At 40.4% G+C, this 22,803-nt stretch overlaps 2 protein-coding genes and 1 non-coding gene across 4 annotated transcripts in view; all 3 read left to right on the forward strand.

Annotated features, from left to right (window-relative positions):
• Positions 1-5,670: 5,670 nt before the first annotated feature.
• Positions 5,671-5,789, forward strand: LOC144206961 (5S ribosomal RNA). Its single transcript, XR_013328520.1, has one exon. It is a non-coding gene; the product is annotated as a 5S ribosomal RNA (ribosomal RNA).
• A 3,078-nt stretch (positions 5,790-8,867) lies between these two features.
• On the forward strand, positions 8,868-19,191 carry LOC144206648 (leucine-rich repeat-containing protein 57-like). Of its 2 annotated transcripts, none has more exons than XM_077731719.1 (6): positions 8,868-9,041; positions 13,074-13,195; positions 13,835-13,970; positions 14,060-14,328; positions 17,638-17,823; positions 18,101-19,191. In XM_077731719.1, the coding sequence occupies exons 2-6, from the start codon at positions 13,112-13,114 to the stop codon at positions 18,140-18,142; spliced, it is 717 nt and encodes a 238-aa protein (XP_077587845.1). In that variant the 5' UTR covers positions 8,868-9,041; positions 13,074-13,111; the 3' UTR covers positions 18,143-19,191. The 2 variants fall into 2 exon arrangements, with proteins under 2 accessions (XP_077587845.1, XP_077587844.1); XM_077731718.1 differs by having other exon boundaries at positions 8,869-9,041; positions 13,069-13,195.
• Positions 19,192-22,367: 3,176 nt separating this feature from the next.
• The window catches only part of LOC144206402 (tyrosine-protein kinase receptor TYRO3-like), a 28,157-nt gene continuing 27,721 nt past the window's right edge, over positions 22,368-22,803 (forward strand). The window contains exon 1 of the mRNA XM_077731376.1: positions 22,368-22,596. The gene's annotated coding sequence lies outside the window, so the exon portion shown is untranslated. The remainder of the gene's footprint in view (positions 22,597-22,803) is intronic.

Genomic DNA, 22,803 nt, shown 5'->3' on the forward strand with positions numbered 1-22,803 from the left:
AGTAAAAGGTTGGCTGTTTAAAAGAATAAAAGGCCAGGATGACAAAATTTACAATATTATGGTATATTGGTGACGATAAGGTTTTTAAAACATTAAAGTTTGTAATTAGGAATTGTCTAACAAAAGGTTGATTTGTCTCATTTAATTGTTGTAGATTTTTGTTTTGGTAACAGGCTATGGGAAATGACTCGTGTCTTAAGTAAACATCATATGAGGTGATTTACAAAGTATAGTAGGTATTGAATTATTTGGCTGTTAACGACATCAGATGGGAAATTTACAATGCAATAGTGGCATGATAAAATTCATGGCATTCATCCAAATAATTAGGTGAATTGTAAATAAAATAATTGGTTTAGGATGAGCATATTTTCCCTAAGAATGGAGTAACATGGAATGTTTTTCAAAGTGCACTTGAAAGAACATTGTCTGTTGTCCTGGCAGGAGGAAATATGCTTTGTCACAGGTCATATTGATGACTTTAAGGATATTACGGATTGGATAAGCATTGGTCAATTGATACAACCAAATAACGTTGCTTTTACGGCTTTAAGGGCATGCAAATTGGTTAGAACTTTAGCAACGATGGGGTTAATACGCCTGAATGTTACAGTGATAACGAGTGACAATAACAAGCTTAGATAAGGGAGGGAAAGGAGAAATTCTCCAAATTCCAGAATCTGGCTTAGAAACAGGTTATGTTAGTCGTTTTGGGTTTTTGACAGGATGTGGTAGTACATAAATTCTGGGAAATTTTGGGAAATTGGGGACCCCATATCTAAAACAAGTTTGAGACAAATGTGTAAATAGGCTCTATTTGGCGCTGGATGCACGAATTCTAGTGGGGCCTTTCATGTTTTGAAACAAGTGACGCTTTAGGTAGATGGGTTGTCTATGAACAAAATGGGATGGGCGAAATTCGCTTACAAATTAGGCGTGTTATCTTGGTTCATAGAATTTGGAGTCAAGGCGACGTAATAAAGGCCATAGGCGTCATGTTGTATAAATTAGGCGTGGATGAATTTGTTTTACAAATGGGGGAGATTATCTTATCACCTGAAACAAGTAGAAACAAAATTGGATGGCCGCATTAAAAGGTGATTGGCATGCTATTAGAGGGAATTGGGATTTTCCAAAAAACCTGATAGGGAGCCATTAGGTCATGGCGGCTGTGAAAATAAAAACCTTAGATGTGAAACTATTCCCACCTCAATTCGGGGAACAAACAGCTAAACTGATAGCATTAAAAAGGATATAACTTTGTGTGAAACTTGAAGGTAATTTTTTACAAACGGTTAAAATGCTAGAGTGGGGGTGTGTATATTAAAGGATCTACTAATGAATGCGGGGTGGATCCAGACCTTCCGGAATGTGGGGTATTCATGGCGTCCTCGAGAATTGTGGATTTTCTCCGGGTACTCCAGTTTACTCCCACAAAATGAAATTATGGATGCTAGACTGGTTGAACACACTAAATTCTTCTGTTTATGAGTGTGAGCGTGAATGATAGTTTGTCTTTTTGTGTTTTTTGATTGGCAGACCACCGAGACATAATCTATCAATAAAAGATCAATAAAGAAAATAATTTGGGCTTGAGTCAAGGGAAGACCTATGTCTCGACAAGGGGGAGGTGGCCTTGCTACAACGGCACTACAAGGCTTAGGGTTTAAATCTATATGCATACCCACATATCCATTTCAAAAAATACATATAGATTTTATTTTATTTTTATTAGATCATATGGATATCATTCCACGATATGGAATTCCAGAAACTATTTATAGTGATAATGGCTCCCATTTTGTTAATATAATAGTTGTCTACCATCCACAATTGGCGGACCTTATATGAAGTCCTGTTTGGTAGACCTTACAAATTGTTATTATTCACTACACAATGACAATTGGATGATGAGGCGAATCTATCAGAGAAAAAAAAACGCACACACCAAATTTAGACTATCAGAGGGAGATTTTGCTTCTCAACAGGAAACGGACGAAGCGACGGTGATTCTTGAAGACTGGATGCTGATAAGCAGCATAAAAGAAGAAACATCGGAGCAACGCAAAGTGGGAGGGTCCTTGTTACTGAAAGGGGACACGGATGCACCTTTCCCACAGTAAGAAGGTTGTCTAAATTGAAACGTTTCAAGAGGAAAACTCCCTAAACAAAGACAAAAAGTCATGTTGAAAACAATTATTGCTTTTGGGGCAATGAGATTAATGATGATTGTGATTCTATTCCTTTCCACAGTAGGGTTGTTTTCTCCAGTTGGAGAAAAAGGCGGAGGCGTTTCAATTGAGGATACACCTTCTTACGGGAGGGTAAACCGAGAAACATACACATTTACATTTAATTAACATTACCTACTAAATCAAATTTCCACATTGAAAATATATATTTGGACTCGGCGACGTCCCGGTTGCCATACAAAAAGAGATGGTGGGAAATATGTGTGGTACATTAACAGCAAAAAATTAAAGATTGGGAAAAGCCTTGTTGCAGAAATTGGTCAAGATTGGAAAGCTTGGACTGACATATTAACCTGTGAAATTTATTTCTGAAACAGGGATTTCCCAAACGGGGGATAATTGGATAATTGGGCGCTGTTAATGGAGTGTAAAGAAGGCAAGCACTATGTGGAGCTACTTTGGTAAAAGGGTGGTCTCAATTGAAACATTGAGGGGACGGGTAAGATAAACTTTCTGACTTAATAAGATACAGGAAACACCAATATTAATTGAAAAGATTATTGCTCAGCAAGCAATACCATAAAACTATAGGGAACTCTTTTATATTGGGTTTGACGTCTCCATATGGTTTCAATTGAGACTAAACCATCTTACAAAGGATTAGGATAACCTACCAGACAAGGGAAAATACGATGGGGTCTAACAACTCCCTCAATCACCATTCATTTGGGGAAAAGTGTTTTTACAAATGAAAAAACGTGTCCTACTTGGCAAGAAAAAATATTGAAGCAGTGTTTATCCTGTTACGCGGTAAATAGGAAGTCAATTTTTCCACTGTTTAATCATTTTACCTGCTTAAACCTTACAGGGCATGGTCTGAAGCTGGGGGCGATAAATGAGACGTGGTGTACCGGCGTTCTAAAACAAACTACACCCCTGATACCACGTTCTGGCCTATGGTGGCGGGGTGGTAGATAAATTATACGACTCCTGCCGACACGCGGCAGGACTAGGTACTTTGGTCTCACTGCTCTTACCGATGTCTGTTTTTCCATCCACAGTGGAGGAGATACAATTGGCGGCTCATAATTCGGAGGTGAAGGGTCGACCCTCCCGACATCGTCGAGAGGCATGGAGGGAAGGAGATCCAACATACATTGATGCGATTGGCATCCCCCGGGGCGTACCAGATGAGTATAAGCTGGCTAATCAGATCGCAGCAGGTTGGGAGTCTATCTTCCTTCTAATCACCCCAAACAAAAATGTGGATAGAATAAATTACTTACATTACAATGTTCAAAACTTGGAAATTATACTGAACAGGGATTTGTGGCCATGAAGGAACAACTGGCAGCTACCAGTCTGATGGCGTTCCAGAATCGCATAGCGGTGGATATGATCCTTGAAACAGGGGGCGTGTGTGCAATGTTTGGAAAACAATGTTGCACCTTCATACCGAACAACGCGTCACCCAGTGGATCTCTCACCAGGGCCATTACTGGCCTGCAAACACTGAACCGCAATATGCAAGAGCACTCTGGAGTAGATACGTCCGCATTGTCAGATTGGTGGGATAAGACCTTTGGAAAATCTAAAGATTTGGACTATAGGCACAATTACCGCTATCCTAACATTGTGTGGGTGATGTAGTATCCCCTGTTTGCGCTCCTTGCTAAGCCGACTTATAACTACTGAAATTGCCCCTACAAATTCTAAAGTACATGAGTTGTATCTTATGGGACGGTTTGGGGAAAGCAGTGAGGTCCAGGAGTACGGTAAATCCGAGGACCAATTGGACGAATATAATTATGTTTTTTCTCTTTCAGACCAGCCATGGGAGTAAGGAGTAGGCGGATAAAATCGCAGTCACCGACATTTCCATTTAGTGATTACTAAGAAATGACTAATAACATACATATTATAAAAACGGGGGAATGTTGGGTTTATTCTGTTTTATTATTATAATAGTTATATTAATTCATTTCTTTATTAAATCAATCTCTTTCTTTTCTTTGTATTAATTCATTACTTTGTTAAATCATTCTCTTTCTGTTTTTCAAAAGTCTTGAGGTCACACCAAGTCATCTTTAACCTAGACAGCCTGTTCCAGGATGGTTATACAAACAATCCACCCAATCTGGGTCCTTGAGATTTGGTGGGCCCTTGGTGACGAGGACAGGGCTATTCGGACAATAACAAGAATATTGTTATCGTTATGTAACCGTACACTTCGGGTTTTTCTGTATGTAACGATTATATGATTATGATTATATTATATGATTCTTAGGTCAAGGAGGTTGTATAATTACTCTAATCTAAATGTTGTTAGGTCTAGTCCCTGTTTTTGTTATTAGTAAAATACTTTGATTGTTATTGTAGTCCCAGATGTTGTTTTTACTCATACGTGATGGAATGATCAACAACTCTGTAACTTGTGACCATAAGAATGGGACGAAAACGTCTATTCGAGGAGACGTTCGGAAGTTGTAAGGGACACTTGCTGTAACTCTCCCTTCCGGAGGCTTTTACCTGTTGTATCCATTTCTATTTAATTAAATGTCAATAATTGAATAAGATGTCTTCCTGCAGTTATTGATAATTACGGACGAAGGTAATTATTAATGAACCTGACAATCTGTTTCTCCTTTCTCTTCTACCATCCGGATCTTTTTCCCACATAGGTAGGTGGAAGGCTCTGCCCTCCACTGCCTCAAATGGTGTGCATCCCTGTGCTGTTGGAATGATTCTCATGTCTGTTTCTACCAGGCTCAGGCTTCCTAGCCGTGGTTTTCCCGTGTCTTCCGTGGTATTTCTGAGTCTTGAGTTTGACCGCTCCATTGGTTCCTTCAACGAGTCCAGCACTTTGGGGGCGGCATGCGCAACGATCTTTCAGGTTGACTCCAAGATGCCGTCCCAGAGTTTGGACCACGTGGCTCACGGAGCGATCACCATTATCACTCCAAATGACTGGTTGGTATTCCATGGCTTGGAATGATCCTTTTGCATATGGCTTTTGCGACTGCCAAGGCGTCGGCTTTCTTGGATGGGCACATCTCGACCCACTTGGTAAGTGTGTCGATGATCACAAGACAGTACTTGCATGTGCCACTTTGGTTCGCTTCGATGAAATCCATGTTCAGAATCTCGAAGGGATATGTCCCCGTTTGCCTCGTTTCCGCGCTTGCGTCATTCATTGCCTTGCGAGTTGTGTCCACAGCAGGTGAGACAGTTTCTCCCTGAAGTGGCTGCTAGCCAGTAGAAGGGCACACCTAGACAAACAATGATTTGCACACACGGATACCTATGGACAATCTGGAGTGTTTAATTAGACTAGACAGCCGTTATACCTTGTGAATGCTCTATATTGGTCGCCAAAGAGGGGCGACTTTGATGATTGCTTTTGGAGACTGCATGCTGGATGAGTCTGTCAAGTGAGGTCTTGGAACTTTTAAATAGCTATGTTTGAGACGTCCTCTCGGCTTACGGCCATACTACCCTGAATACGCCCGATCTCGTCCGATCTCGGAAGCTAAGCAGGGTCGGGCCTGGTTAGTACTTGGATGGGAGACCGCCTGGGAATACCAGGTGCTGTAAGCTTTTTTATTTTTTTCTGGGGGTCGGTGTAAATGAAAGAGAGAAAGCGCACACATTCAATCGTTTAATAGTCGACTGATAGGTCTGAAAAACAACCTAGGGAGCAGGTTTGAGAAAGAGTGAGAGCAATTTACAGGATATACGTTTATTACCAGACTGCAGAAATGGGGAGAGCTCAAACAGCGTGAACCGCTCACAGTCTGTTGTCCTTGCAGCTCTCTCTGAATGGCCAGTGAGTGAGTCTTATACGTGCAGTGGTCTCCAAATTTTCATCACTGATGAAGAGCGCCATCCCAAGTCTGGGCTTCTTGGCAGCTAATCACCTTTTGCTGTCCTATCAGCAATAATAATTTCCAAAAGAAATAGGTCGACGTCATTTGATTGACATCAATTGAAGTTTATGCAATCCGGAATGTTTTCTGTGCACTGAACACATTGTATGCCTCTTCCGTCTTAGGGAAATCATGACTATCCTAAATTAATTATTTTTTCTAAACCAGCCAGTTACACTTTACCTAAATATTTGCATGAATGCCATTTTGCATTGTCATTTTCTTCTTTGATATCATCAACAACCAAATATTTGACTGATCTCACCCCCACCAAGAAGACGATGTTTACTTAAGATAAGAGCTATTTTCTACAGGAACACTCAACACAAAAAATATTTTAACTTCACTCTACTCTACTCAAGTCAACTCTCTGAACACCTACAGCTGCTTTATCTACACGTTCTTTTCTATTCACTTGCAATAATCGTTTCTTCATGCTTCCAAAACTATTTTATATTCACTTACTAAAATCTTTTCTTCAACAATTCCCCTTCTACCCTCATCAAACCCTTCAGATAGCCTTCAAATTGGTACAGAAACTATGCCTCTCCACCGATCGTGGCAGACACAGGCAGCTCCCCACACTACGCATCCGCACATAACCCACATTTAGCAACCCTCCGATCTCCATTCTTCAGTCCGATAACAAACCCATCTTCCTTGTTGCTTTCCGACCCATATTAATCACTTACTTAATCGTTTGAACAACTATTTCATTCTAAATTTACAGAAATTGATCTCTACTTTGTGATTCACCCAATATCTCTGAATACAACAAGACTAAAAGTCCCTGAATTTGTCTTAGGAGAGTCCCCTGACTCTATTAGCCATCAGGGCTCTGAACTTGCATGAGCACGACACAAAATCCCTTCTGTGACTTTTTATATTTTTATATCACTTCCCATTCTGCAGTTTGGCAATAAACTGAATTTCTGAAATTGGTCTACTTCTTTCTGTGCCTGCTCCTGAAGCCAAAACAGCCCCAACACTTTTCACATGCTTATAGCTGTAATATTTAATAAATAGCCTTCTTGGTAATTTTACTTGTGTACTTGTATTTCTGTCTAGTGCAAAAATATGGTAGTAATAATAGAGATGATCCTACTTTGTATTTTTTTTATTATCGTGGCCATGTGTGGTTTACAGTATCCACAATATTCGAGGGATTACTGTTGGGTTTAGTATATATGTGCTTCGCTTTCTTTAAGTTTATACATTATTATAAATTGGAAATGCTTTGTTTAACTTAGCATATTGACGCTGGAAGGGGTCACTTTGGTGCATCTGCTTGCGGCCCTAGAGAAGATTTTTGGGACATGCGGGCGGAGGCCATTTTGAGAAACGTTCGGGGAGTCTCCCTCGGATAGCCTCCATCGGCCAGGAGTCATTAACTACTACGTTGCCTGATGCTTCCTCTGTATGAAGATTTTTGTTGAGGACCCAGCCTTGACAATTGTTGCAGTTGTTTTTTTACTTACACAATTGGATCCAATCAATAACCTTGTAAGTGTTTTGACTTGAGAGTAAATGGGCAGGAGAAAATGCCGCTCGCCAGAAATCATTTGTGACGAGGACGATGTCAGAATGAATTCTCTTTGCAAGTAACACCAGAGATGTGAAATTAATTGATGTACAAAGTAACAGATGTCTCATTGTACTGTTTTTTAATTATATTAAAGTATAATTATTGATGAACCTAACAATTACTGTACTGAGATTAAACACAATTGACCCAACCTTGACAGTGCTCAAAAGATCCTCCCAAACGTGAATAAGCCTGCAGGTACAGGTTCAAGACATCACATCAGTCCACAGTTATAATTCTGTCTCCCGCCTAAATACTGCAAGCGATTATTATTTGACTAACATCGGGCAAAGTGTCTATGCAAGCCAATAAGAGAAATTCTGACAGGCCAGGGCTGTTCTAAAGCACATGGAAGGGATTTCCTTCTCTTTTTAGAATGCCTATTAAACAAATGTGCACAAACAGCAGCCTTATACAAAATGTCCCTGACACATCGTAAACCTATCCGTTTTAACATAGCATTAAATGATTTTCTTACATATCAAGGAGTGTCCTCATTTTATGCAAATGTTATGAAAACCTTGTAAAAATCTAAAACTTGTTAAATTGGGTTAAGTTCATCCAACTTTTTTCAGGCCACATCTGAGGTAAATTTACAACGTTTGTGTTTGTGAGGGAGAAAATAGTCTGCTTGCCAGTAATGATGATGTCTTCAGTTGATCATTTTATTCGTGTCATTATTGCACAGGAAGTTTCTCGAGTGAGAATTGAGCCAGTCGTTTTTATTAGTGTTCATTTTATGAAATTAGGTTTGAAAACAAACAATTGACAATCCTGTGTTTACTCGTCAGGCACTACGTCCATGCTGCCTTGTTTACACTCTCAGCGCATGCGTAGTGTTTCTTAGCTGGCGGTCTGGTTTGTGACATGTTTCTCTCTGCTGGCTGGAGAGTGAACTACATATATGATAAGATATATTTTTTTATCCACGGGCAAAACTCAACGATTCGTGTATGTATATATTTTTTAATATTCATTTATATTCATATGAACGAAGTGGCATTTTTTCATCTGAGAACATTGAATAACAAGAACGTACATCAGATAAAAATAAAACCCTTTTGGAATATTGATTAAGTTTTAACAACAAAATCAAAGCATTAATTTATTAATGATTGTATGAAAGATAGTATTGTGAGTACTGAATGACGTTTTCCCTGTAAACAAACAAACATTAGATGGAGCGTGTCTGCCCCGCTGACGTCAAATCCGGAGATTATCTAGTGACAGTAAAGAGGGTGGCACTCGGAACTTTTTTTGTTTTGGAATTCTTTCCAAATTATTTGAATTATACCGAGGTTGGGCTACAAGAAGAATACAACACCTCGCCTTTGAGACGTGAGTAAGAGATTCCCGGCCCCATCTGGTACTCTTGTAGTATCTATCATGCTAACCAATGCGGTTCAGTTTAGTTTAGCTTCGATAGTAGCTTCCCACACTAACTGCAATAGACAGTTTTACATGCCCAATCCATATGCAATAAAAAAACTTGACACTGAATGCACATGTTTTAGTGTCTTTGGCGGTGATAGACGACCTATACATTTTAACTGGTAAGACGGAGAGCGATTCAGCCCCTCCCAGTTAAAATGATGTACCGAGAACATTTATCTCATATACTAATCGGACGACTAAATCAACGATTAATTGAGCATGTGGATTAATGGAATACATTGTTAATTGTTTAAAAACCTATTACGGCGAATCGTCCGGCCAGGTGCAGGGAGAAAGACAGTGCCCAAAATTGGTCTCATATCTCAAGATAAATATTTGCCTGAAATTTTACTCTTATCTCGAATTGCTCGATTTTATCATAAGCAGCATCTCGCAGGTTGGGCCACCAGTCTTTCTAGTATGGTCGTATCTCAAGGCAAATATTTGCTTAGAATTTTCCTCTAATCTCAAATTTCAGGTATGTTGGGGTACTCGTATGTCAAGGTGCAGTAATCATGTGCGATTTAACTACTTTGCAATTTTTTTTTCTGCCAATAATTATGTTTTTAAAAAATTGTTTTACTTCAGTGTTAAGTCATAATGGAGTTTCAGTGTGATTTTTCACAATTCGCCAAGTTCGTTTTTTAAAATTATTGAATCAGCCACGACTCGCTTTGAAGGGTTCAGCTGGTGTTTTTTTTTCAGATGCTTGTTTTGCTTTCAAGTCAATGTAGATTACACGTTTTTTTTCCCCTTAGATTATCGCCCAGGCTATCTCCAGTAAAGAAATGCAGCCTGAACGTAGATATATTTACGCGAGGAAGATACGGGAAGAAAGACAGAGCAATGTTGTTCGTATAAGCAGCCTCTCACATACTCTGCCATTTGGCGGCCGCATCGGGGACTGTCTCGTATGGTCGTATCTCAAATGTCTCGTATCTCAAGGCAAAAATGTTATCAGAGATTTCCTCATATCTCAAATTTCTTGTTTGTTGGAACACTTTACGTCAATGTATTACTGTACAGTCATGGCCAAAAGTCTTGAGAATTCAGTCTGTTCCTTTAGGGCTTTTAGGTGTTTGCCAGATGTTTCTATGATATAATGACATACTATTAGAAGCATTTAAAAAGTATCAAAATCTTGTATTCAAAATTACAGGCAATAGGTCAATATTTGCAGTGTTGACCCTTGTCTCTGCAGTTCTTCATGGCATGCTGTCGATCAACTTCTGAACCAAATTCTGACTGATGGCCATCCATTCTTACATAAACATTGCGTGGGGTTTGTCAGAATTTGTTGGTTTTTGAGGGCAGAGAGCAGCCTACAATCTTCTGGGCGGTGTTGATCACTCTCTGCATGACTTTTCTGTCTGCTGCCGTGCTTCCAGCGTATCACACTGTGATGCAGTATGCCAGGATTCGCTCCACAGTGGCTCTATAGAGGGTTACCAGAAGCATATTTACAAGTTGTTCCTCCTGAGTACCCACAGGAAATCGAGTCATTTCTGGGCCTTCACCACTGCTGTGTGCCTGTGTGTAAAGCTATGACTATAGCGCCCTCCATGGACCTGTTTGTTCTATAAGCAAAATTAGGGAAGGATTGTATCCCTGATGTGGCGGGCAACCGACTTTTCAAAGCACTTCATGGTCACAGGCGTAAATGCAACAGGTCTATAATCATTCAGACTGTCAATGGTTGGCTTTTTAAGGACCGGAATAATGGTGGTAGATTTCAGGCAGGATAGGATGATGGATTGTTGCAGGGAACAATTGAAAATCTTTGTGAGAACACCAGTCAGCTGGTCAGCACAGGCTTCTGCTAGTAAAGCAGCTGTGTTAACAGACACATTATTGTCATTGTAATTGGTAATGTGTGGTATTCCCTGCCACGTCTTCTTTGGATTATTTTCTGTGAAGTGCTCCTCAATTTCCTTGTATATGCTGCCTTGGTACTTTTTATGCCTCTCTTTGGGTCTGTTCTGGCATCGCTCTATTGTAACTTGTTCCCTGACCTGAAGGCGGTGTTACGGCATTTGATGAGTGCCTGTGTCTCACTGGTCATCCAGGGTTTTTGGTTAGGAAAAGCCCGGATACGTTTACGTTAAGTGACGGTGTCCGTACAGTGTTTGATGTAAGAAAGTACAGTGTCTGTGTAGTCCTGGAGGTTGTGGTGTTCAAAAAGTTCCCAAATGGTGCGAGAAAAGCAGTCCTGCAGCTGAGAAAGGGCATCCTCAGGCCATGTTTTATAATCTTTATTTGTGGCCTTGCATAGCCATCGCGAACGCCGGGTCCCCTCTCTTCATTCTCAGAGTCACCGTCATTGCCATTTGGCTCTACAGAAATTATACTGGCTTTGGCAAAAGCTTAACCAACCGTCCAAGCTGACACGTTCGCCCAGGCGGCCACAATCCATTCGTAAATCGTAGCATATGAAGCCCGGCGCTGCCTCCCACTCTTCATAAAGCTGTGTTCGCCAGCTATCTTCCACTAATCCCATGCTATCTGCAACTTTGCTTTGAAAGCCCGGTTGATGCCGATGTCCAGCGGTTGGAGTTCTTTAGTCAAGCCTCCGGGAATGACGGCAAGCTCCGAGTTCATTTTTGTGACATGGCGTTTCACCGCTGATGTGAGATGAGCACGCATGGAGTCACAAATCAAAAGTGACGGGGAGTCGCTTGACATACACCTCTCGTAGCCATTCTCGCATTTTCTTCTCCATCAGGCCCTTTAGATTCGCCTTCACGATGACGCCGGCTGGAAACTTGTCTTTCGGCAGCGTGGTTTGCTTATAAATCACCATTGGTGGTAGCTTCTTCCCATTTGCATGGCAAGCGAGAATGACAGTAATGGCTGACTTCTCGTCCCCCGTTGATCGTACCGCCACCTTGCTGATCCCCTTCTTCTCGACAGTCTGTTTCACCGGGATGTCAAAAGTCAGCGGTACCTCGTCCATGTTCCTTATGTGGTTTGGATGTATAAGTTTATTGTAATCCTCTTGATGCTGTAGGTGCGGAAAACAGCTAGCTTTTCAATGTAATCCGCCAGAAGTTGCTGCGCCACAGTTGTCCTCGCTCTAATATCTAGGGTGGTGCCGTTTCATAAAGCGAAAGCACCATGACGGACCTCCTTGAAAATGTTCAATTTTCAATTCTTCCGCGAGCGCTTTTGCCCTCAATTGAATGGTGACTGTGGAGACGTTTCTCCCAGCTGCTCTTAGACCAAGAATCCACCGCTCCAGTTGATCTTCTAAGCCGGGCCACCTTGCCTTGTTCCCACGGAAACTCGGCTTCCTCTTATTGACTTGGCGAAGCTCGTTCTCCTGCATTCTCCAATTTGCGAAACATAGATTTGTTTATGTTGAATTCCCTCGCTGCCCCTCTGTTCCCATGCTCCCCTGCATAATCGATGGTTTGAAGCTTGAACTGAGCTTCGTAAGTGTACCTCTTTGTATTATTTATTCTTCGTTTTGCAATAAAGCACATGCCCACACCAGTATATATAGGAACCTTGTAAGGGTGTGACTTTAGCGTCTTCTCCCCCACACACACAGACTTATGTGCACCTTATAGTCGGGAAAATATGGTAATTATTAATAAAAGCTTTTAATATTTGTGAAATGCTTCTAATTGGATCTCATTATACCATGGGAACATCTGGCAAACACCTAAAGACCCTGAAAGAACAGACTTTGTAAAAATGCAATATTTGTGTCATTCTCAAGACTTTAAGCCATGACTGTACTCATAAGAGGTTGCTGTCGGCAGAGAGGGCCTTATGCGTTCATTAAAAGTGCCTGATATGTCTTGCAAACAACAGATTTCGGGGCTCTAATATATCACATCTTGGGTGCGATATGAGTATTGCTCATGATCACGTCTCAATGTAAAAACAAGATATTTGAGGCCTAAAATTAATTGAGATGAATGTCCAGGACAGTGCTGTAGTGACGGAGAAAGCTTGGATCTTCAGTCCAGATGGGGAACAGCGCTCTTAAATCCCACCTGGAAACTTCCCAGAAGACAGGAGTTTTCCAGCTCACCGGAAAAGGACTTCCTGAAGTGAGACCGCACGCAATATGTTTATATTAAAGTAATCATGTTTGAATACCATGAAGGGTTTACAACCAGCTAGTTTAGTTTTTTTGTTGGTTCAATAGTCACTATATTTTGTTAACATCTATGTTCTATTGTTGGGGCTACCAGCCAACACTTAAATAAACTCGAACACAGGAACACACACTGAGGCGGATGGAATGAAAGTTAAAGGCCGCGTCTGCAGAGGCGGGGGAGTGAACAAATCAGAGGCCCGAGAGTGTGACTACTCTCCAAGCTACTCAAGGCTGTTTCCCGGTGAAAAGTTGCTTCAACGGTGGTTTTATTAGAGATAAGACAAGTCATAAAAATGGGAGGCGTCAATACAAATGAAGGAGGTGGAGTACAGAAGGTGTAGTGCACATTTTAACCAATAGGTGTAAATTAATATTATATTCTAGTAACCTTTAATATATCATAGTGAAATGGGTGCAAGATTATATATAAGCATGCAAATATATTTCACATCTATGAACAGCATGTTCTTCTGTTGAAGGTGGTCTGGTTCGATAGTCAAATGTTAATGGCATGACCAAGGATTCAGGCGAATGTCCGTGCCTACTGATATTAAATGAACATAATCTAATATGGGACATTGTGGCCTAGTTTCCAGAGGAACTGCAGAGGCTCACAGCAAACCTACGGACTGTGGACCTGTCTGACAACAAGCTGGAGTCGCTTCCTCCCTCCATTGGGAACTATGCACAGCTCCGGAGCTTGACTCTCAACTCCAACAGACTGGGTGAGTCTAAACATATATAACAAAATAGTCAATGATGCTGGTTTGAGGCATGGAACGTATATGATGGACACACAATCTTGTGTCCTCAGCTGGTCTTCCCACGGAAATTGGCAAACTCAAGAAATTGGAGACATTGAGTCTAAGCGGGAACCGTATTCAGCGGCTACCATCTACCATGGATACACTCAAGGCCCTTCGGACCCTTATCCTGGCTGGGAACCATATCTCAGAGTTGCCCACAGGACTTGGAGCCCTGAGACACCTGGACCTGCTAGACTTGTCCCGCAACAAAATACAGAGCATTCCGCCAGAGGTGTCAGAGCTTCAGGTTATTGAGATCAATCTCAACCAGAACCAGGTAACAATAAACCCTTGCCCAAAAAAAATAAACTGGTTACAAAACAAAGACAGATCCACAGGGAAAGCTGAACCAGTTACCAAACCACCAGATAGGCCTTTAAGTCCCACTTTAAAATGATTTTACACTGAAATGATAATCTCAAAAGATTATTTGGTAATATATTATTAAGACTCGCACAGATCCATAACTATTGAAATTGTAGACTAAAAGTAAGTGTTCGGTTTTCCTTCCTCGGCAATGCACTGGTGAACGGAACAAACAAACTTCAATTAAGTTAATATATACAGACACACTCAAATATACGTTTAATGTAACTTTACGCAAAACTGAATTCTAATTTAATTTTAATCTTTTTTTTATTTATTTTTTTACCTCCGTTCTGGCCGGGTTAGTTGTTTTCCAGGCCGCCAACTTCACGTTCGCTATCGATGGGCTGTTTGCCGCTGTACTACGTATTCCCTTCAAAATATTCCGAAAATGATGCACACAAATGTCCTCAGAATAGGATAGCGCACGACCACTTGCCAAAGAGAAGTATTCTTGTAGTAATAGCGATCGCTCCGCTGCTCATATAACAACATTGCCTCTGGCTCGCAACTCCGACTTTGTAATATCTTTGGTAGCAACCGCTTTGAACGGCGACTGTGAGAGAGATTTGCGACCAGAAATATTAAAAAGAGGGAATTGCGAGCCAGTATACCGCTGATGTTCTTATGAGCAGCAAACGAGAAGTAATATGATACTACTCGTACATTTTTGAAATTATTTCACGTTTCATGTCCATTGTCAACGGTCGCCTTTTCTTTGCAAAACTCTGCCAAGTAGTAATATTGTTTACCTGGTATGGAAATGTAGACCAACGTGGGGGAAAAAGCGGGCGGGTAGGGCAATGCAAAGTCTTTCAAGTGGTCGTAGAAATATTTTATACACGAAAGAGATGACAAAAAAAAGTGCCATAGCCCACCTGGCTTGGTCGCATCAAGAAATTTTGACTCTATCTCGGGCGAATTATTCAATCAAAATTTCCGATTGTTTGAAGATTGTTGTATGACGAGCGGTCGTATCACGAGGTACGACTGTACATAGTTGAAACAGATGATATAATCAAAGGTAAGGATTCGTGATGGAACGATAATTGGTTGGGCCTATCTTTGGACATTTTGAACCGATTGGCTGATATGTCGAAATGACTTTCAAACTGGGTTATTTCTGCTCAGATGCAGCCGGGCATCGCTTGCTCGTGCTCTCTCTCGCTCTCTCGCTCTCACGCTCTTACACTCTCACACTCTAATTGCTCCCTCGGCTCGAACATAAGCGAGCAGCTGCTCGTTAAGTCAATGGCTTTAATTGTATTGCATCTGCTATGCTTCAACTAGTGGTGTCCTTGATTAGTAATAAACACTGAGGAACCAAAAGAAATGTAACCCTTAACCCTCTGATGCCTTGCTGCCATATAAATAAAGTTAAATTGTAAATCCAATAACATAGATCAACATAAGTTGTAAATCCTCAAAATATTTCCTAAGAAACAAGGGTTGAATAAATCATTTTCATCAACACCCTAGATCAGGCGTGTGTAATTATCGGGGAAACTCCTATTCTTTGGCAAAATGGATCAGAAGAGGGACCTGAGAGACTCCAAAAAGTAATGAATACATAATAAATATTGAGGTATACTCGTGCACACAACACCCATAGGCAATGGCACCCTTTCTCAGAATAAAAATTAATTACCCACAACGTTTGCCAGAAATACGATAGGATAGGCCCGACTTTCAGTATTAGCTTCGATAGCGATAGAAAAGGAGGAAAGAAATGAGGATGGATATTGTGTACAGGTAAAAAGGATTTTGGGTGAGTTAAATATGGCTATATTTCTAAATAATATTTCAATTGTATGAGGTTATTATTTATGCTTTCTTTATTGTTGCAGTAGGTTTTATAGCCATATAATAGTTTTTGAGGGTTGGATTGATTGCGAGAGTTGAAGGCATCGCCAGGAAATTCATGGACCGCTACTGACAGTACCCCACCTCCACCTTGCTTGTTTGCTTGCTTTTGAGTAATACTGGAGCTTTCTGCCCTTTACCAATTTGTACCAATATGTAATATGAAAATATAAAAGTCATGTCCGGCGAATGTAAATTCTATGATATTGCACATTGTTATTGCACACACCAGAGTTATTGCATAGAAGGGAATGTGTGTCCTGCTAATGTAAGTACAGAGGCCTGATGGCTGTGGGAATTAAAAATTGTCCCAAAGCCTATTTGTCCGGTTTTGACCCGGGTATTATGGGTCCCTAACAATGTTCCTGGCTCTGCTGGGGTAGAGAGGGCTGGCAATGTCATCCAGTGAGGGGAGCGAGCAGCCGATAATCTTCTGGGCGGTTTTGATCACTCTGCATGTTTTTTCTGTAGACTGCCGTGCTTCCAGCGTACCACACTGTAATGCAGTATGCCATGATGCTCTCCACAGTGGCTCTATAGAAGGTTACCAGAAGCTTAGTGTGCAAGTTGTTCCTCCTAAGTACCCTGAGGAAATGGTGTCGTTTCTGGGCCTTCTTCATCACTGCTGTGGTGTTGGTAGACCAGGAGACCTTGTACGTGACATGGACCCCCAGGAATTTATCGACCAACAGAGTAACAAATACCTAGTGGTTATGATGTTTAATACTAAAATGAGACATTATTCAGTACAAAAGTTTTTGGATGGGAGGGAGAAACTTGACGGATGTGCTCGTAACATAACAAACTTTAAATTTAACTTAAACTTAGATTCCTATATACACACACTCACTTTAAAAATATTTAATCTTATGCTACACTGTATTTAAATCTTGTGCAATAACCAAGGCTAAGAGGTTAATGTATTCAACTGAGGCGACGTTCCTGTTTCTTGATCCGTATTGGCGACCCAGCTCAGTCACGCTTACACTACATGTTTTTCAATGATTTGTGTTTAATATCGATTGTCATCATACTTTTTTTTTTCGTACTACCCTTCATTGCATTGACTTGCTTTGGACTTTTTGTTTCCCTTAATTCTGCACTGACTAATGCAAAAAAAAAATAATGAAAAAAACTGCCCAGTGCTCGTAGAAATCTTTTCATGATTGAGATGTGGCTAAATGCAAATATTTGCTTAGAAGTTTACCCGTGTCTCAAATTCCTCGTATGTTGGTGTACTTGTATGTCAAGGTATTACTGTACTCATTTCTGTGCGCACTTTATGGTTATGCTTTAAATCTTGTTGCACATCTATAATGAAAAAGGCATTCAATTAAATTCAATGTTCATCTTCTAGATTTCGCTCGTGTCTCCAGATGTCTCTCGATGCCCACGACTCAAAGTTCTTCGCCTGGAGGAGAACTGTTTGGAGTTGGCTGCCATTCCGCTAACCATCTTGAAAGAGTCGCAAGTGTCTCTCTTCTCAGTTGAAGGAAACCTCTTTGAGGTCAAGAGTATGAGAGACCTGGAGGGATATGACAAGGTGATAAGGCGGTGACTAGATTACACCAGAAACGGTTACAGAACAATTACATTGGTCAACTAGGACCAGGTGCCAATCAGTCAGATGAGTTCTAAAGATAACAAAACTAGGTGCTGTAGCATAAGATTGGATCTCTAAGAACCAGAAATCTGTGTCAATTTGAATGGCCCTGGGGGGTTTGTCTGATTATGGCACCGGTTGCTGTTGACATGCGACCCTGCTTAATGCGTGAGCCAATTAAAGATCAATATTTGACACTTTTGTCTTCCCTCCTCAGTACATGGAACGTTTCACCGCTACCAAAAAGAAGTTTTCCTGAAGGCAGCCTTCAACTCTTTCTGCTTGGGGAAAACAGGAAGCAGTAAAATGAGAAGAAATGACCGATCATGCAAGTGTTGATTCCTGCCAACCCTGCCAGGAACTAGGTTGCTACCACCACGGCAAACTCGATTTGGTAGCCCAGTGGAACTTTATCGTGTCCTTTTGCGGTCGATGAGGCCATTGCCACTTCTAATCGCGCTTTCGCCAACTTGATGGAACTTGCTAATCCACCGAGGATACTTGGTAAACAAGATGCTTGTCTATATTGTTTATAAATAATGACACGTTAGTGTAAAATAATAGTTGATTTTGTTAAAAAAAATAACATTCTTTATTTTAATATTTTCAGTTAATTTAAATTTGAATTAATTTCAAATATGCTTAATGGATTAAAATGTAAATTGTGGTGTTGTTCAGTTTCGATTTTATTTAACGCTCAAGTCCCATTTATTGTTATTCATTAATTTTCTGTACCGCACATTCTCGTAAAGATTGCTGCGATTGCTGGAGCCTATCCCAGCTGAAGTTAGGGAGAAAGGCAGACAACACCCAAGACCAGCAGCAGTAGGGCGCACAGAGAGATAGACAACCATTCACACTCAATCATTGTGCCACCATCATTTACTGTTAATATTAACCGAATGCATAAGATAACATAAATGTTCTTCTCAATTTATTTTATTCGATTTTGATCATTACTTCACCAGTCAATTATTTTGTTCAACAAAATGCAAATGTTATACATTTGTAGAAAGTAAATGCATTGCTAATTAATTATTGGTAAATAGAATCATACCTCTACTTACGAAACTGGTTCTGGAACTTTTTTCGTAACTTGAAGAATTTGTAAGTAGAGGTTTACTTCATGTAAATTCTCTAATTCGTTCCACTGTCCTCTTTATTGTCATTATATGAAATAGAATGAGCCCAGTAGAGAGTCGCGTTGTTCTAAAGGGAGGATCAATGTATCTGCAACAATATTTTCAAAATAAAATAACGGATAAGGAAATGCATTTCCTTTTTGGGGGATTTCGTAACTAGTATCTTTTTCGTATCTCGAGTCACTCTTTTGCATATAAAAAATTTTGTAGCCTGAAACTTTCGTACCTTCAATTCAATAAACCAAAAAATAGGTTGTACAGTGGTACCTCGAGATACAAGCTTAATGTGTTCCGAGACTGAGCTCGTATGTCGATTTTCTCGTAACTCAAGCGAACGTTTCCTATAGAAATGAACTAAAAACAAATTAATTTGTTCCAACCCACTAAAAAACACCTAAAACAGGATATTGGATTGGAAAAACATTTTTATTTGTTCTAATTCGCCAACTGTTAACAAAGTAACAAATAATTAGTGATTTAATAGTACTAAAATAATATGGATTTTGAAGGAGGGGAGAGAGAGACGGACAGAGAGGGGGCAGGGAGATTGGGGGATCTTTAGCACGACGACACGCTCGTAACGACAAACAAATTTAAAGCAGACACACTCAAAAATAGATTTAATCTAAGTTAACATTAAACTTAATTAGAATTTAGTCTGACATTTTGATACCTTTCCTCTCCTGAGTTGGCTCTATTTGCACCGCCTCCACACTGACTTTCAGTCAATATCGAGGGTTGTTTGATTTTGTATATTTTTCAAAATATTTGCACAAATAATGCACACAATTGTCTTCACAATAAGATAATGCACGGCCACTTGCCAACGAGAAGAAGTATATGCACCATTTGCACTGACTAACGAGAAAAAAAATACCGAAAAAACGCAACGCTCCGCTCAATGCTCGCAGAGACATTACACGAGGGAGTTGCGTCCGCTGTCTGCTCGGATATCAAAATTTGTCTCGTATCTCAAGATAAATATCTGCTCAAAATTTGTTCCGTATCTCAAGATAAATATCTGCTTAAAATTTGTCTCGTATCTCAAGATAAATATCTCCTCAAAATTTTACTCAAATAGCTCGCATGCCGGTGCACTCGTATGTCAAGGTACCACTGTACAAGTATTTTTGCATCATTTTAGAAGAGTTTAGAAAAAGAACTCATAGATACATATTGCATTTCATCTAAAATACAGTGGTACCTCTACTTACAAATGTTCCCACGAGAAATAGTCAGGTTGCAAAAAGCCTCAATTGGAAAATGTTGTTTTCTAGATACAAGGATTCAAAAGAAATTCCAAGATACAAAATGGAAAAACTGAAAAATTCAAACATCTCATAGTTTGCTGTATTTAATTTTGAAATTGAAGCAATAGTTGCCTTCCTTTTGGATATCTCCCAACAGAACTCCCCTGGCCTCACATTGGCTAGAGGTTAAGATGCGTCGCCATAATGTCGGATCCAAGGTTAGCGCAGTGTAGGTGCATGCGAAAGGTGGTCCGTGCAGGCTAACGGCCACCGGCTATAAGCACAACCTCGGCACGTTTTCAGGGAACATGGTGAAGCTGCTCTGGCCGGCGGTTAGTTCCTGATTTGTGGGTCTGTGGCCCACGTTCATTACGGGGTTCTAACTTGTTTGTTGAGTTTTTATTAGTGTGCTGAATGCAGCTGTATTAATTGTCATCATACTCACTCCAGAAACATACCTGGTGTGAGTGAAAATAAATGCACCGTTATCAAAGTGTTTAGTATTGATGCTATCACCCAGCTTTGACAACAAATTCCTTTTACATTTTCGGAGAATTATGACATGTGGGGTAGTTAACTGTATTCAAGAGGTTCCTTGGATCAATAAATCACCAAAGTCCAGGTACTTCAATTTCCTATCACTGAACACTAAATTGTCCTTAGGTATGAGTGTTTGCATGTATGGTTGTTTGTCTCTGTACCCTGTGATTGCCTCTCATACAATTCAGGATGAAAAAGGGTGTAAGAATTATATTTCTAATTTACATTTAAAAATAAATTAGGGTGGCCCAGTGTTGTGTGGGCCTCACAGTGGGGGACCTGGGTTCGAATCCAGTTCGGTCCACCTGTGTGGAGTACGCATGTTCTCCCCGGTCCTGTGTGGGTTTTCTCCGGGAACTCCAGTTTCCTCCCACATTCCAAAGGCATGCATGGTGGGCTGATTGAAAACTCCAAATTGCCCCTAGGGATGAGTGTGAGAGTGGATGGTTGTCCGTCTCCTCGTGCCCTGTGATCGGCTGGCCACCGATTAAGGGTCTCCACTGCCCGAAGTCAGCTGGGATAGGCTCCAGAACCCCCTGTGACCCCAATGAGAATTTAAGTGGTTCGGAAAATGAGATGAGAGATGAGAAAATATATGATCGGAAGTCAGATGGGAAAGCAACCCTTATTTGGATGTGTGGTACGGAATATGAAAGAAAATACATTTTGGCTATGGAGATGAGTTGTTTTTTGTGCTAAACTGTGGTAAAATATACCAACGTTAGATGGTTAGCATGCGGGTTAGCTGCCCTAGTCAAAAGCATAGGAACCAAAACAGACCGGTTTCAGCCAGTGTTTTTGCCCAATGTCACTAAAAGTGGACCGGTAAAAAAAAATCCCAGTATAAATTTCATACGATAAATTATTAGATCTTCAATTGAGTGTCATAATGATAACATACTTAGAATTCGGTAACTCCTATCTGATTAAAACCCAAGTTGCTTTAGTGCCAGCCGGGAAAGGTGCTTCAGTTTCTTCGTGACTGACATTCTCTGGCCCACTTTAAATTTAATATTTTTTGAGAAGTACAAATACTATTTTCTCCACTGAGGCATATATCCTGTACTTGCTCCTATACCAGGGGTGGGCAACCTATTCCACAATGGGCAGTACTGGGTGTGGGTTTTCATTCTAACCCATAGAGAGGGCACCCTTTCACAAATCTGGTGTCCTACAAGTGCAGTGGAATGCAGTCGGGTGCATCTTGTTTTCTAATTAGAATCTAATTAGTTAAACTTTTCTGGATCAGTTCGAACAAAAACCTGCACCCACAGTGGCGGCCGAGGACAGGCCTACCCCTGTACCATATTCTTATGATTTTTTTAATTTTTTTAAGGAAGATGACAATGTTACAAAAGGATTTTTTGGATACAATTTAAAAAGTTACAGATCTGCATGAGACTTAATTAAAAAAAACATTTTGATAATATGTAAAATCTGAGTTAGTGTCACTTTAAATGACCAATTATTGTATATTAATTGCCCATTGGCTATAAACAAGCAAGTGTGCGCCCCTTCCGGTTGAAGGCTGTCCACTATCGTCTGAATCAAGGGTGACCAAGTCTGGTGCTTGAGAACTCTTTTCCAGTCTGTTTTCCATATCTCCCTCCTCTCCCACACCTAAATAAAATGATCAACTAATCAGGAATATGTCCAAAATATTGATATTGGTCCTGCTTATTTGATTCAGGTGTGTTGGTGGAGGGAGTCATGGAAAACACACTGGATAGGGGTTCTCAAGGACTGGATCTAGCACCCCTGTTCTAAATCATAACCTACAGGTAACACAATAAATCCATGTGCATTGCATGTTTTTGACTGGGAAATTCCAGACATAAAGAAAGGTGCCCTCGTTTGCCCTACCTAACTATAATCCAGGATTATTAATCCCAGAATAAATAATTAAAACCCCATACAAAAAGTCGGAAATATGGTTGACAAATATTAGCCTAATAACCATTTACAGCCATATTTTAAGCATTCGATCT

This window comes from Stigmatopora nigra, chromosome 13, assembly GCF_051989575.1.
Source record: "Stigmatopora nigra isolate UIUO_SnigA chromosome 13, RoL_Snig_1.1, whole genome shotgun sequence".
In the NCBI taxonomy this organism is placed as follows: domain Eukaryota; kingdom Metazoa; phylum Chordata; class Actinopteri; order Syngnathiformes; family Syngnathidae; genus Stigmatopora; species Stigmatopora nigra.

What these genes read in the sequence shown, in the direction of transcription:
- LOC144206648 (XM_077731719.1), top strand. Translation starts at nt 13,112, where the DNA reads ATGGGGAACAGCGCTCTTAAATCCCACCTGGAAACTTCCCAGAAGACA. An exon ending in TCTCAACTCCAACAGACTGG is followed by an intron (nt 13,971 to 14,059) that starts GTGAGTCTAAAC and finishes TTGTGTCCTCAG; the next exon opens with CTGGTCTTCCCACGGAAATT. An exon ending in TCAATCTCAACCAGAACCAG is followed by an intron (nt 14,329 to 17,637) that starts GTAACAATAAAC and finishes TTCATCTTCTAG; the next exon opens with ATTTCGCTCGTGTCTCCAGA.